Below are 15,000 nucleotides of genomic sequence, written 5' to 3'. Positions count from 1 at the left end.
TTGTATGTTTCTTTATCTTCTTTGTTGTTTTGTCTTATTCTGTCATGTAGAGAAATATAATATTAAAAAGCACTTTTCGTAGGCTACGGATATACAGTCTGACACTATACATTTAGACGCGATACTCTGTGGAGACGAACAACGCATCATATTTCCAGTCTTTCAACAGTATATCTGCATTTGTTATGATATACAGAATGCAAATTTGAACAAATACTGATGTCGTCTGTAATGATGAAATATATCCAGACTTCCGGCTAACTACAGTACCGCTGATTTGCTTATCACTATTTTTCTATGTCAAAAGAAGCGAAATTTCTCTTGACCTGCGGATGCCAACGACTACTTACTACTGATGTGTTTGAATTCATAAGAAATACGGATTTAGCAATTCCGTCGCCATTGCTAGAGGCTGTTTCTCTATTATTAGTACATTTCTGTATTTCTAACATTATATATCAAAATGAAATGCTTTCCGGGTGGAGTAAAGCAGTTTCCTGGCTTTCACGTTAAGTGACATGTTTTAAAGTGATAAACACGAAAATATTCACCTTAGAATATTCACTTATATCTGTTCGTTTTGAATATTATATTTCATTATATTATTTCTACTGAGCAAAATTTCTTGTATGTTTATTTGGCGCTTTGGTAAGATGTTTAACATGGGAAAATATTATCGTTTATAGGTTAGTGGCGTTTTGTGGATTTTTTTACTGAGGTGTGACTCGTGTGTAGTTTCGCATTTGTTGGCGTATTTACATTTGCACATTTCTACGTGCTTGTATGTTTGTATGTGAGTGTGTGTGCGTATGTGCGTGCGTGTGTATGTATATCTATGTGTATGAGTGTGTGTGTGTGTGTGAGAGAGAGAGAGAGAGAGAAAGAGAGAGAGAGAGAGAGAAAATGTATGTGTGTGTGAGTGTAAGACAGATCTCGTTGGGAAGAGAATCTATAGATGGCTGTTGGTGATGTCACAGCATATTTTAACACAGACTGCTATAGATCTCTATGTATCATACATAACGTATACTCATTCACGACAGGCCAGTTACTGCAATATGTGTCCTGCTATAACACCTTGCTCTCACCGGCTGTTGATGGGACGAAGATTTTCTGTCTTTCCGGCATTTATTGTGTTCGTAACACAGCAAATCCACATGAGATATTATTCAAGGAAAATATACTATAGTAATTAGTCTATCAACAATGTGAATATACATTAAGTATGATACACGGAAGGCAATTTTAAACACTGACTGACATATTCATATATTTCATAAATGTTTAGATTTTCATATTCTGAAACCCAACCAACTTTCATTAACTCCACAGCGGAATACGTAGCTTCTATATAGGTAAATTTAAGACATGTTCAAAAATTGGCGGCTGGTTGATTGTCGATGAGATTCCACCTTTCTGTTCGTTTCGTTACAAAGGTCATTCTCCTTCAATCCGTTATTCTAATACAAATTTGGAATTCGTATGGAAGAACGGTAAGTGACATTATATCTTTTCTGGGTGTGTGTGTGCGTGTGTATGTATGTGTGTGTGTGTGTGTGTGTGTGTGTGTGTGTGTGTGTGTCTGTGTGTCAGTGTGTGTCTGTGTGTGTGTGTGTCTATGTATCTGTGTCTCTGTGTGTGTCTGTCTGCCTGTCTGTGTGTGTGTGTGTCTGTGTTTCTCTGTGTGTGTGTGTGTCTGTGTTTCTCTGTGTGTGTGTGTGTCTGTGTCTGTGTGTGCGTGCCTGTGTCAGTCTGTGTCTGTGTGTGACTATGAGTGGTAATAGTAGAAGTTATTTTCGTACTTAATGTTCAGCAACCAATCAGGCTTGATTCAGCTGATTTTATGATTAAAAGCGTTCTGACCGGGAATCGACTGCTATTTCTAGTAATTCGAGCTACCACGTGTAAAGTCTTCCCACGATATATTAGAATTCCTTTTCTTGTTGATGTTGTTATTGTTACTTCCAGGTTATCCATTAGCAGATTCCATGGCCATATTCATCCGCTTGAGGCAGCAGAACTAACCTAGCACATAATATCCATTGATTCTATTGGTTTCGTTAACCTCCATCCAATCCAGCTGACCACCACTAGTGATCCACATAAGTCACGTCTTGCCTGTTAATAAAGAATCCATATAAATATTGTATCTAGCATCGGTCTTTTGAGTTGTGATTCTCTTTCTCTGCTTTCAGAGACAGAGCTGTTGTTGTTGTTTTTTCCAATTCGCGTGTTTGTTTGTTTGTGTTCGTGCTTGAGTGCGTATGTGTAGATAGATATCTGAGGTTTTGTCTCTGTGCCGTAAGGAAAAATCTCTCAGCAAATCAAGGAGACCAAAACAATAATACTAATTGCAGAAGGGGAAGTGAAAAATAACCGCCGTTTGGTCAAAACATTCTTATGGTCGGTCGCACCACCTTCAACGGTCACATGGTATGCTCCCGATTACGTAACCGACGTTCCACCTTGACCGCTCCACTTTTCTTTCTTGTGTTACAGAGTAAACATGGCCGCTCCACTGGCAATGTGCATCAAGGAAGAACAGCAACCAGTGACCCGATTTCTCTGGTCTGAATGTGTGTCAGTGGCTTAAATTCATCGCAGGCGTTCAGTACTATACTGGAACAGAGCTTTACTGCGCAGAAGTGTGTATCAGTGAAACGGGAAGTTTTAAATCTCTGAACAAGATTGAATTGGATCAAGAAGTTTTAAAATGGCCGAATAAGCGCGAAGTATGAGAACAGAGCAAAAGGTCCATCAACCTCTGTCATTACGAGAAGATTTAACAAGTTCGAGAGATAGCTGCTGCAAACGCACGAGTGACTATCGATTGTGCGGCATGGTTTCTACAAATTAATCATGGCTCTGTGTACGAAATCATCCACTAAAATGCTTCAGCCACATTCAAAAGAAGAACCGTAATATTTACAATTGTATTTAGTCGGTGATACGAAAACCTAGAAACAGACAGAATATGAAAGGAATAAAGAAACAGTAAGAAATCATATTACAACTACAAGATATTTTACATAAAAGAAACAGCTATATTAGAAGTTTCAAATATGGCCCAGCAAATGCACCTGTAGTGGCTGACAAGAGACCGTAAGGAGAGTATTCACTCCGCTCTGATGCACTTGAATGTAGTGAAGTTTCTATTGTAATATCTGGAGAAAAACATGGTAAGCTTGACATAAACCTTCATGGGAGAGATAATCAATTACAGAGAATAAATGAAATACAATGATGTCATGATGGTCTCCAATATCCTTTAATTTATGTGAATGTGGAAGATGGATACCATTTTAAAATCTCTCAAAATTATGAAAATGATAAAACCAGAAAGACAGTCTCGAGTATGGATTTTTACGCCTACCATTTTATGGTTCATCAAGACAATTTCACTTCACTCCAATGAATGTGAAATTTGTTCCATGAATTTGCTGTGCAAGTGTTGAGGCGGAATGATTAGCGTTCATAAGATCGCACCAGCAAGAATTACCATCTGAGTCATACATATTTTTACGTATTGGTTCAGGAGATAGATGGTAAATGTTTTTATTTTTTCATTCCCTTCGAAATTTATCCCTAATAGTTGTTTGGATTTTAGCTGTTCCTTGTAACGTGTAAGGAATCCTATCCTGGATACCTCTTATGTGTTTAAAAGTACACTGTATATATATATATATATATATATATATATATATATATATATATATATATATATATAATGCGCACAGACTAGAAATGACATCAAGAATTAAATGTGTCGAAGGACTGTGCTAGATGTCCACACATTCATGTGTGTGTGTATATATAATTACATATATATATATATGTGTGTGTGTGTGTGTGTGTGTGTGTATCGCATACACACATGTATCTAGATATAAATGGACGGCAGTCGCATACAAACGTATCTTCCGTCCAATCTAATAACATATCGATTTGTCAGTTTGCGTCTCGATCTCTGTCTCTGCATATATCGATCTATCCTTGTGTCTCTATCAATCTTTGTTTCTATGGAAAACAATTCTCCATTAAATTGAAGGATGGCTCAGTACATTTGGTAGAGAGTAAATTTATTGTTCTTTGGCTGTGACTTCGAAGTTTCAGCCGCCAAAGCCGTCATCTGACTTTCCGATGATGGGGTAACTCACCGAAACTTCGAAGTCGCTATCCTTGTTTCTATCTATATGCATATATCTATACGCATACGCACAAACACAAACACACATATATACACCTGCATACATATATTGTATGTCATATATATATATATATATATATATATATATATATATGTGTGTGTGTGTGTGTGTGTGTGTGTGTGTGTGTGTGTGTATATATATATATAAACATGTTTGCATGTACAGATATATTTACATATATATTTATGCATGCGTATATGTGTATGTATATGTAAGTATCTGTGTATGTATGTATATATGTATGTATGTATGTTTGTATGTATGTATATATGTATGTATGTATATTTGTATGTATGTATGTTTGTATGTATGTATGTATGTATGTCATCGCCAGAGATGGAGGAAGCAGGTTAAGGAGGGGATCGACACTTTTGAGAGAGCACGTATCCAGCATGAATGTATGTCATCGCCACGGATGGAGGAAGCAGGTTAAGGAGGGGATCAACACTTTTGAGAGAGCACGTATCCAGCATGAATGTATGTCATCGCCACGGATGGAGGAAGCAGGTTAAGGAGGGGATCGACACTTTTGAGAGAGCACGTATCCAGCATGAATGTATGTCATCGCCACGGATGGAGGAAGCAGGTTAAGGAGGGGATCGACACTTTTGAGAGAGCACGTATCCAGCATGAATGTATGTCATCGCCACGGATGGAGGAAGCAGGTTAAGGAGGGGATCGACACTTTTGAGAGAGCACGTATCCAGCATGAATGTATGTCATCGCCACGGATGGAGGAAGCAGGTTAAGGAGGGGATCAACACTTTTGAGAGAGCACGTATCCAGCATGAATGTATGTCATCGCCACGGATGGAGGAAGCAGGTTAAAGAGGGGATCAACACTTTTGAGAGAGCACGTATCCAGCATGAAGAACTTAAGCGAGCTGCGCGAAAGCGCACGGCTCCTATAGTGAATGGGGAAAGCTTGGTCTGAAATGTTTGCAGTCGTGTATGCCTATCGAGAGCAGGGCTCATTAGCCACCAACGGAGCCGTAAATGCAAAATGTAAGTTAGTCCTAGAGCGCAGAATGTTCCTGAAGGTCGGCAATGGTCTTCCTCGGTCACGAGTGGACGGCCATCATCATGTAAGTATATAGTCGTATCAGTGCAACGAAGCGTCTCGTACAGTAATTGCTTTGACTCTTTGTGTTCCGCGTTCAGAACAAGTTTACACAAGAAAGTCTGAAATCGCAAGCAGCTGAGGTCCAGCCGCAAGGAAATCCGAGGAAGAAAACAATATCGAAACCTTCAAACTGTATAAGACATTTCTACTTTATATTTTCGATGGTGATGACTTCCAGCATGTATAAAATACATCTCGAATAAATTTGCATTCAACATTCGAAGCTCAGGCGAAGCTATAAGGTAACATACAAGCACTGGATCATCAGTGCATTGCATCTTAATGCAGAAACAGCTGTAAGTTAAAGAAGTTATATATTTTTTTGTTCTTGTCTCATTTATAGAATCGCTTGTTACTCTCTGTACACGATTAACAGCCTTTTTCTGAAACATATGTATATCGAATTCTAACACCAGATCATTAGTATCCTTTTGCTTAAGCGGAATATGGAACCGCATATACAGGGGTTGGACAAAATAATGGAAATACCTAGAATCATACTTTTGAAATATATATAAAACCGTAAAAATCTTGCTTATTTTTATGTTTCTTTGATTTATTATTAGTGTTGTTTAATGTGTTTTGATAAAATTGCTGCTTCTTTTCAGATATCAGAAAAAGGTAATTAAAATTCATTAAAATGACAGATCTATCGGACTTTCAAAGAGGTCAAATTGTTGGTGCTCATATGGTAGGCGCTAGCGAAACGAAAACAGCCGAAATGTTTGGTGTATCAAGAAGTACTGCCTCGAAAGAGAAAGAGGGAAAAACCTCCCCGTCGAGACAAAACTCCGGAAGAAAACTAAAACATTCAGACAGAGACTGTCGAACTCTTACGCGAATTGTTAGAAAGGATTACAAATGTACAGCTCCCAAAATTAATGCAGAGCTTAATGACCACTTCGAGAACCCACTTTCTACAATACCGGGAGCTATACGAAGATGGATTTCACGGGAGTTCTGCAATCAGAAAACCACTACTTTCAAAAACGAACGTTGCAAAGCATTTAGAGTAGAGTAAAAACCTACAGAATTAGTCCCTAGAGCAGTGGAAGAATGCTATTTTCTTGAGTTAGTCATCCTTTACCTTATTTCCGACCACCGCCCGAGTATGTGTGGAGACAGCCAAAAGAAGTATTTGATACAGACTGTCTTCTTCCAATAGTTAAACAGGGAGGAGGATCGTAATGATCTGGGTGGGGGTGTTATATCCTGGAAATCCGCCGGTTTCCCTTCATGGCAGAATTAATAGTCAAGACTATTTAAGCCTTTTATCTGATCAAATTCATCCTATGCTTGCGGAACTGTTTCCGAAGGGAAACGCAATCTTTCAGAATGATAATACACCAATTCCCACAGCTAAAATTGTTACTGAATGGCACAAGGAACATTTTAGTGAAGCTGGACATCTTATCTGGCCACTACAGTCCCCAGATCTCAATATTATTGAACATTTATAGTGCATTTTAGAAACAAGTAAGGAGTCGATATCCTCCACCATGATCACTACGAGAACTGGAGACTCTTTTAGCTGAAGAATGAACAAAAATTCCTTAGGAAACAATTGAAACTTTGTACGAGTCCATTCCTCGCAGAACTGAAGGTGTAATTACTGCCAAAGGCGGTTCTACCCTGTGTTAAAACAGATTTGTTTGAACTTTTAGTGTTTTCATTATGTTTTCAACCCCTGTATATATATATATATGTATATATATATATATATATATATATATATATATATATAAAGAAACAAGGAGAGAAAACAATGTGTGTAGTGGTTAGCGATCTTAACCTTATGAACTTTCTAAACTCTCTGAGGAAGCCCAGGGGCACACCCAAGTACCTTAATTTTATCTACCAAATACTTCAGTTCACTGAAAGAATGCAAGTAAAGTGGGGTACTATGACCTCTTGTCTGAAACAGCTGTAAGAAACTATTCTACTTTCTATGTTCTACGTTATATATTTTAATAATTACTGTTTTTTTTATAAATGTAAAGCATAATATGTTATACATGTATGTATATTGCTACAATTGTTTTTTTTTTTTATAAATAGACATAGTATAATGTCTAAACATTGATGAATACCACCTCTTGCTTCCCTCTATTTTTTATTGCCGTATATATATATATATATATATATATATATATATATATATATATATATATATATATATATGTATGTGTGTGTGTGTGCGTGTGTGTGTGTGTGTGTGTGTGTGTGTGTGTGTGTGTGTGTGTATGTATTTTTTTATCCGAGCATGTGTTACCTCGATTGGAGATGACCTGTTACTAAACAACTGCAACAGAAACAAACTGGATGATGCACCCATAAATAAATTATGACTTAACAAAAGAGGAAATGGTTATATTTGGAATATTTTTTAAATCATATCTCTGTAGAATCAGATGTGATCTGGTGATTAAACAACATCACAAACTCTTGCTCACTTCACAATGCACACACACACACACACACACACACACACACACACACACACACACACACACACATATACACACACACACACACACTAATCTTAACTTCTACACCTTCTTATAATACATACGTGTACAAATAAAAACAGGATGTGATAGAAAAGAACCCACTTACTTTCACTGAGGTGGAGGGCCACCCCTACACTTTAGATGGTTTTGTGAGGACTTCCAGTCAGGACTGTTCATTAAGGTCCCAACTTCTCTCTGCTCCCCTTCTTGTCTTCTACTGTAAATACTTTCCTCTATTAACCACAGCAGAGTCTACAGATATCAGGACTTTTCAGAAATGCCAGCACTGGCCACCACTCTCAGTCCTATGTTCTCTAATCAGTATCATTAAAACGTCTAGGCTTGTCTATAAATAACCACAACGCGTAGACTGTCCATAAAACACAGTACCTTCCACTCAGATCAATCTTGTTTAATAATGTATTTATATTTCTCCACAAGAGTGAAAATACACCAAACATTTTAACACGTCTTCTTTGTTACTACGAAGAAAAGAATATCTTCAGAAGAGTTATGCGCTTCACTAAACAAAGGGGATATACGCCTGTGTAGTTATTGCATTCGTTCCGATGTTAGTAGTGAAGATGTTAGTAGTGACGTTGTAATATTAATACCTAGTGATGGCATGATGTGATGTTGGTGTTTCTATAAGTGGAGATATAAAAGCTGAACGCTGAAGGTCACGTTCAATAGAGAAAATCATTCAAATCAATGACCGTGGATGAAGCAACGTAGACATAGTTCTAAGTCGATACACTATCTATTTCAACCATGACACAAACTGTTTTCATGAGTCTCACAATACATGTCTTTACATGTATCATGGCTATTAGCGGTGCTTCCTAATTACAAAGTATGTGTGTGAGTGTGTGTGTGTGTTGTGTATGTGTGTGTGTGTGTGTGTGTGTGTGTGTGTGTGTGTGTGTGTGTGTGTGTGTGTGTGTGTGTGTGTGAACAGGGTGTCCCAAAGCTAAGGCAACAATTTTTCAATTTTGCCAAAGTAAAATACAGTTATATTTTGTGACCGAGCTTTGCAATGCAATAGTAAATGAAAAACATTTATGACACTATCACATTTATTCGATATGACCACCTCTGTTTCGAATCACAACCTTAAGTCTAGGTGTGAATGCTTCATACGCGGCACTCACACTTTTTGCTGGCAGGGCAGTTTTGCATTCAGAACGAAGCGTGAGGAGTACTCGAGACCATCTTTGCCAAAATGGACCAAACGGAAATAACCATCGGGTTGAGAATGGAGCTTCTTGAAGACCATACGCCCTTGCTTATAAAAGACGGAAAATTTCTTTTTCTGAATCCAGTGTTGTGTCTGTTCGGAGCTGTGAGAATGTGTCGAGTCCTGTTGGAGGCTCGAATAGCGCCTTGAAAGTGCTCATTAGCCAATGGAAGCGGATCAGCTTCCCGAATGTATTTCTGATTATTAGTTTTAACAGCTGAGGTCACAAAAGCTAGGGGAGACCTTCCAGTAGCTGCCAGAGCCGCCCAAACCCTGATTGACGGAGGATTTTGACGTCGATTTACGAATCTACTCTCGACGGAGCCAGATACGATCCAATGTCGGTCATTCTGTTAGTTTACTGTCTGTTCGATGCCAAAGTTCTTTTCATTGGTGAACACCAGGCTGGGAAGCGTGCCTTCAGCAATCTGTCGCAGGATAAGACGATTTCTCTCCAGTCTCGTGGCCTTATAAACTTGCGTGAGCTCATGACATCGGATTATCTTCTAAGGGTGGAGACTGAGATCCTCCTTCAGCATTCGATACACCAGGTTCTTTTCAAACTCACTTCTTTATAGAAATTATGAATTTCCGATAACAAATCATTCATGACGAATCCCCGAAAGGGACGAAGGCGCTAAGTAAATAGATTTTTATTCAAATCCTATCCTGACTACCATCTCTTATTAATTTATGAAACCTGCACACCACTTCAAAAGTTTACACACACACACGCACACTCATCTTCACTACATCAAGCGTTACCATCACAACAAACACACCAACACCACCGCCACAGCCAACAACATTATCGAACACATCCCATCGAATGTGCATTTGGGTATCTAATGTGCTCAGGGAAGTGTGATTGTTCATATTCGTGTGAGACAGCTAGTTTAGTTCCGTGTAGGTGAAGGCATAATATCATTAATGATCAGTGTTGATCTCATTGTGTATGTTATTGACCATTGTATAGAGTTGTGATATCTGAAGATACTGGTGACAGTAGCGAGCAGTCCTGCTATCAGGGAACAGTTCGGAAACCTGCGCTCTGGTTTCACTTCCAGAGACAGTGCTGACATTGTCATTCGTAGGAACTCTGGAGACAGTGCCGACCCCTGTGGTAATTCTGGAAGCAGTAGATAATATTCCTTCTACTATAAACACAAGGTCTGAAATTTTATAGGAAGGGGCCAGTCGATTATATGAACCCCACTGCTCAGCTAATACTTGTTTTATTGAGCCTGAAAGGATAAAAGGATAAGTCGGCCTCTGTAACATTTGAAAGCAGTGAACAATATCGGCATTCGTAGGGGTTCTGACTTGACATCTAGAGACAGTGCTGACATCTGTGGTAATTCTGGAAGCGAAATTTTGGGGCATCCTTCATATTTTGTGGCATTATTTTCATAAGTGGACGGTCATCCGAGGAAGAAAATTACTGGATGGTCGTATTGGACAGATCTGACAACGTCTTTCGTTGCCCATGCAACTGCCTCTACCCACAACAAAGGTAAGATTACGTTTGTACGTGCGTATGTGTGTATGTGAGCCTGTGTGCATGTGTGTATGTATGTGCGTACGCGCGTGAGTATATTAGATTTAGGATTATGATACGTGGTGTACAGGTTAACGTCTGGAGCTCACTCACGGTCAAAAGATTGTGACTTCTGAATCGGGTGGTGTATTGATCCCTTCGGCAAGATACTTCACTATGTCTCCACTCTATTGAAAATAAGTACAAGTGATAGCTGGAGGAGGATCCAGTTAAACGCTTGGCAACCTGAATAAGCTCCGGTCTGGAAGCTTGAGTCAGACTTTATGATGCGTTTGTCTGGTGAAGAGAGCGAGGATATTTCTTGCTGTTTAGCAGTTGGTCAGTAGTGATTATGCAGGTCAATGATCAAAGCCGTTTCAACCGTAGCCATCACAACATATATTCAAAAATATGCTTGTTATAACGACAATATTATGCTGTTGTATTTGTGTGTTTGTTTGTTTGTTGTTGTTGTTAGCGTCATCATTTTGCGCCAGATCCGGCCTGATCGAACAGTTTTTCAGTCAAAGATATTCCAGCCGTGACCATCCCGTTCTTTTTAATTCAGATATTCTCTATTAGCTGTTTCTTCTTTCATTTCCCCTCACAAATGTATCTCTTGAACTTTATCTCTTCCTTTCTCTCGTCCCTTCTCTCTATTTCTATCTATTTCTAGCAATGTCGTACGTATTCTCTTCTCCTCTCTATTCCATGCCCTCCTCTCCTCTAGCTCCCCCTATGTTTCTCATCTACTCTTATGTCTCTCACTTTCTTTTATCTGTTAGTCTTTCTTTTTACATCTCCCCTTATCCCTTTCTCTCTCTCCCTATACCATCGTCGATTTCTCTCTCTCTCTCTCTTCCTATTTCTATCTCTCTATCAATTTCTCTTCTGCTTCTTTCTCTTTATCTCTTCCACTTTTGAATTTGTATCTTCCTCTCCATCTCTCTAAATTTTCTTCCTCATCTTCTAACATACACACACTTACACATACGCACACACATATTTATATCATCGTCCTCTACTGATTCTAGAGCCAAGATGTTCCAGTTTCCTTCTACCATTCCAACCGTGACCACAGTGCTGCTATTAACCCTTACTACAATTCTGACCGTTGCCTCAAATCGGGAATTTTATACAGGCAGCTACAGATCTCTGCCTCCTGGTTATTCCTACCGTTACCTTCAGGAACCGCCAACAGAACAATTCTTCTCCACTCGATGTCTACTGAAATGTGTCGCGATTTCTCTAAGCAGCCAATCGGAATTCTTCACTTACAACAATGTCAGCCATGTTTGTAAGAATTACTCACCGAAAGATATAATGACAGTCGTCAGAACAAACGACAGCAACGAGATGTCCTTCTACAGAAGTAAGTGAATTATTATTATTATTATTATTATTATTATTATTATTATTATTATTATTATTATTATTATTATTATTATTATTGTTATTATTATTATTATTATTATTATTATTATTATTATTATTATCATTATTATTATTATTATTATCATCATTATTATTATTATTATTATTATTACTATTCAGTAGTTTTATTTTTATAACGTGCTTTCACTTCACTACCGAGCGCAGCTCTGTGCGCCTTGGGTATGTGCTGTGGTTTGCTGTGGTGCTCTTATGTTTACTGTATTGAAAGTGTTTTGCGTAGAATGTGTGCAGTACCCAGTAGTGCAATTTTCTGTATGTTATATATATATTTGTAAGTCCTGCTATTTTTGTTATGTATTTGTCTGAATATTTTTTTATTATACCTAAGGCACCTACTATGATAGGAATTGTTTCTGTTTTTAGATTCCACATTCGAGTTATCTCTATTTCCAGGTCTTTGTATTTTGAAAGTTTTTCCATTTCTTTTAGAGAAACGTTGTCATCTGCTGGTATTGATACATCAATTAGAAAGCATTTTTTTTCTTCATGATCTTTGACAACTATATCTGGTCTATTTGCCTTAATTTCTCTATCTGTGTGTATTGGCATATCCCAGAGTATGGTTGCTTTCTCGTTTTCTGTGACCTTTTCTGGCGTGTGTTTATACCATCTTTTTTCTGTTGTTATTCCATAATGTTACTATTATTATTATTATTATTACTTTTATTATTATTATCATTATTATTATTATTATTATTATTATTATTATTATTATTATTATTATTATTATTATTATTATTATCATTATTATTATTATTATTATTATTATTATTATTATTATTATTATTATTATTATTACTATTATTATTTTTTCATTATCATTATGATTAATTCCGCCAAGGTAACTTCCTTTTTTTATATGAATCGACCCTCGTCTGCGTGTGTATAGATCAGGTTGTACCTATGCGCGTAAACAGCTGTGGGTACATACATAGATATGCGACTGTATGTATGTGTGTATGGGTGTGTGTGTATGGGTGTGTGTGTATATGGCTGTGTACAGTGATGGATTCGAGGATTTCTAGTATTTAGAATTTGATTTCTTAATTAAGCCAGAGTATAAATGCCTATAATGCCTTAAATAATAATAATAATTCAGTTCAATTAAAAAGCATGGCTAAGCAACGCATTGTAAGCCACACTATAATCTGCGAAAAAATTTATCCGCACGGAGAGTATGCCTCGTCCCTCTGAGGCCTTTTCATTTATGGTTTGTAATCTTCCCTATTTTGATTTGGCTTCTTTTGCACATGTCTCACTGAGATATCGTGCATGAGAGAAGCTGTGCCTTGTATGATGGTAAAATTGCGTTTTTCTAAGTAGATATTTTCGTTAAGAGATCCCTTCCTCCAAGTCACCCACAAATTTCTTTTCGCATTCCACCGATGATGATAGATTAAATTTGTTTTCTTTTGTATTATTATTATTATTATTATTATTATTATTAGTCAAGACGAAGAGCGCGATTCGATTGTAATAGATATTTTATTTGTTGAACGATGTTTCAACAGTAAATCTGTCTTTGTTAAGTTCAAAATAAGAAGCGATAAAAATTCGAAATTACAGAAATTTAAACGTAAAGTATGAACGAGAGCAACCAGCGTCCACATGTTGATGGAATGACATCATCAGTTTTTAAGTTTCAATTTTATAACAGGCGAAAAGAAAAAGACAGAAAAAAAAAACAGCAAAGAAGACGACAAAAAAAAAAGAAAAAAAAACTTTGATGGACCGCTTGCATTTCTGTGACTGTTATGCTAGAAACTATGGCTTTAAATCCAACATCAAGTTTACGTCTAGTTTTTCAAAAACTAGCGTTGAATTTTTGGACACAAGTTTTCTGGAGGCAGAATAGTGGCAGAGTTATTTTGCAAGCCAACGTCATCCCACATATATCTCCACCGCTGCTCCGATCACCCACATCATCTTATTCGGTCAAATTCGAAATCCCAATTTTTGAGGATAAAACGGATTTGTACTGATATAGGGGATTACTGGAAACATGCAAATGCTTTTGTATGTCATTATGTCAAACGAGGTTACAGTGAATCACGATTAAAGGAAATAGCAAATGAAACAGATAAGATTAGCAAAGATAGTCAAACCTTCACGCATAAGTTTGGCAAACACAATACAATAGATAACAGAATTCCTTTAGTGATTATATGGCACATACATTTCGCTGGCATTTCAAATGTGTTGCATGAAAGTTACCAGCATGTGGTGAAAAAATATCCTCGTTTCAAACAGATATTTCCTCAGCCGCCCATTGTATCCTTTAGACGGAATAAGAATATAAGAGAAATATTGACCTTTATTTCTGACTCCAAGAAAACGAACATTGGAGTATCTGCACCCTGTACCTTGAAAAGCAGCCGGAAGAGAGGTAAGCCCTGTTCATTGTGCAACAACATGAGTGAAGTGAATTCCGTCAGGAATCATAACAGAAATGTTATGAATTATACAGAAGGTGGGACATGTAGAGATTCTCATTTGGTGTACGTTTCAGAATGCACGAAACACAACTTGATTTATGTTGGTTGTACAACAGAGCAATTAAACAAAAGGTTTAATGGGTACAGATTCGACGTCAGGCACAATAACAGTAGTTTGACAGAACTTGCTGAACATTTCGTTTCATGCGGTTGCAATTTTGAAGAAGACTTGAAAGTGCATATTCTCAGAAAATATTTGAATCTGCTTCAGTTTCACTTCTCAGAATGTATGAGGAGAAATAATATGCTTGCGTGTTATTAACATCACTCTCTGGAGGAATGAATAAGATGACCGAATATCATCAGATTTATACAATTTTGTTTGATTAAATATTCTTCTTTTTCTCTTTTCCCTTTACTTTTTTTCTGTCTTTTTCTGTCTTTTTCTTTTCGCCTGTTATAAAATTGAAACTTAAAATCTGATGATGTCATTCC

The 15,000-nt window shown here is 37.3% G+C and overlaps 3 protein-coding genes across 6 annotated transcripts in view; 2 read left to right on the top strand and 1 right to left on the bottom strand.

Moving 5' to 3' along the window:
- Nucleotides 1–2,154, top strand: part of LOC149130593 (uncharacterized) — a 10,299-nt gene extending 8,145 nt beyond the window's left edge. The window contains exons 4-6 of one of the 2 annotated variants that reach the window (XM_089343916.1): nucleotides 1–2; nucleotides 1,333–1,493; nucleotides 1,969–2,154. The exon at nucleotides 1–2 is cut by the window's left edge and continues 162 nt beyond it. In XM_089343916.1, coding sequence (XP_089200042.1) covers nucleotides 1–2; nucleotides 1,333–1,493; nucleotides 1,969–2,024 — 219 coding nt within the window. In that variant the 3' untranslated portion in view covers nucleotides 2,025–2,154. The remainder of the gene's footprint in view (nucleotides 3–1,332; nucleotides 1,494–1,968) is intronic. The other variant, XM_089343918.1, reaches the window with a different exon arrangement.
- Nucleotides 1–9,784, bottom strand: part of LOC106882933 (uncharacterized) — a 40,647-nt gene extending 30,863 nt beyond the window's left edge. Inside the window, exon 1 of one of the 2 annotated variants that reach the window (XM_089343852.1) lies at nucleotides 7,948–9,784. The gene's annotated coding sequence lies outside the window, so the exon portion shown is untranslated. The remainder of the gene's footprint in view (nucleotides 1–7,947) is intronic. The other variant, XM_089343851.1, reaches the window with a different exon arrangement.
- Nucleotides 9,785–9,967: 183 nt separating this feature from the next.
- The window catches only part of LOC149130592 (uncharacterized), a 14,993-nt gene continuing 9,960 nt past the window's right edge, over nucleotides 9,968–15,000 (top strand). The window contains exons 1-2 of one of the 2 annotated variants that reach the window (XM_089343850.1): nucleotides 9,968–10,591; nucleotides 11,650–11,987. In XM_089343850.1, coding sequence (XP_089199976.1) covers nucleotides 10,524–10,591; nucleotides 11,650–11,987 — 406 coding nt within the window. In that variant the 5' untranslated portion in view covers nucleotides 9,968–10,523. The remainder of the gene's footprint in view (nucleotides 10,592–11,649; nucleotides 11,988–15,000) is intronic. The other variant, XM_089343849.1, reaches the window with a different exon arrangement.

The sequence above is a fragment of the Octopus bimaculoides genome, chromosome 28, assembly GCF_046866305.1.
Source record: "Octopus bimaculoides isolate indiv1 chromosome 28, ASM4686630v1, whole genome shotgun sequence".
Taxonomy (NCBI): Eukaryota; Metazoa; Mollusca; class Cephalopoda; order Octopoda; family Octopodidae; genus Octopus; species Octopus bimaculoides.
This window is presented reverse-complemented; position numbering and strand designations above follow the sequence as displayed.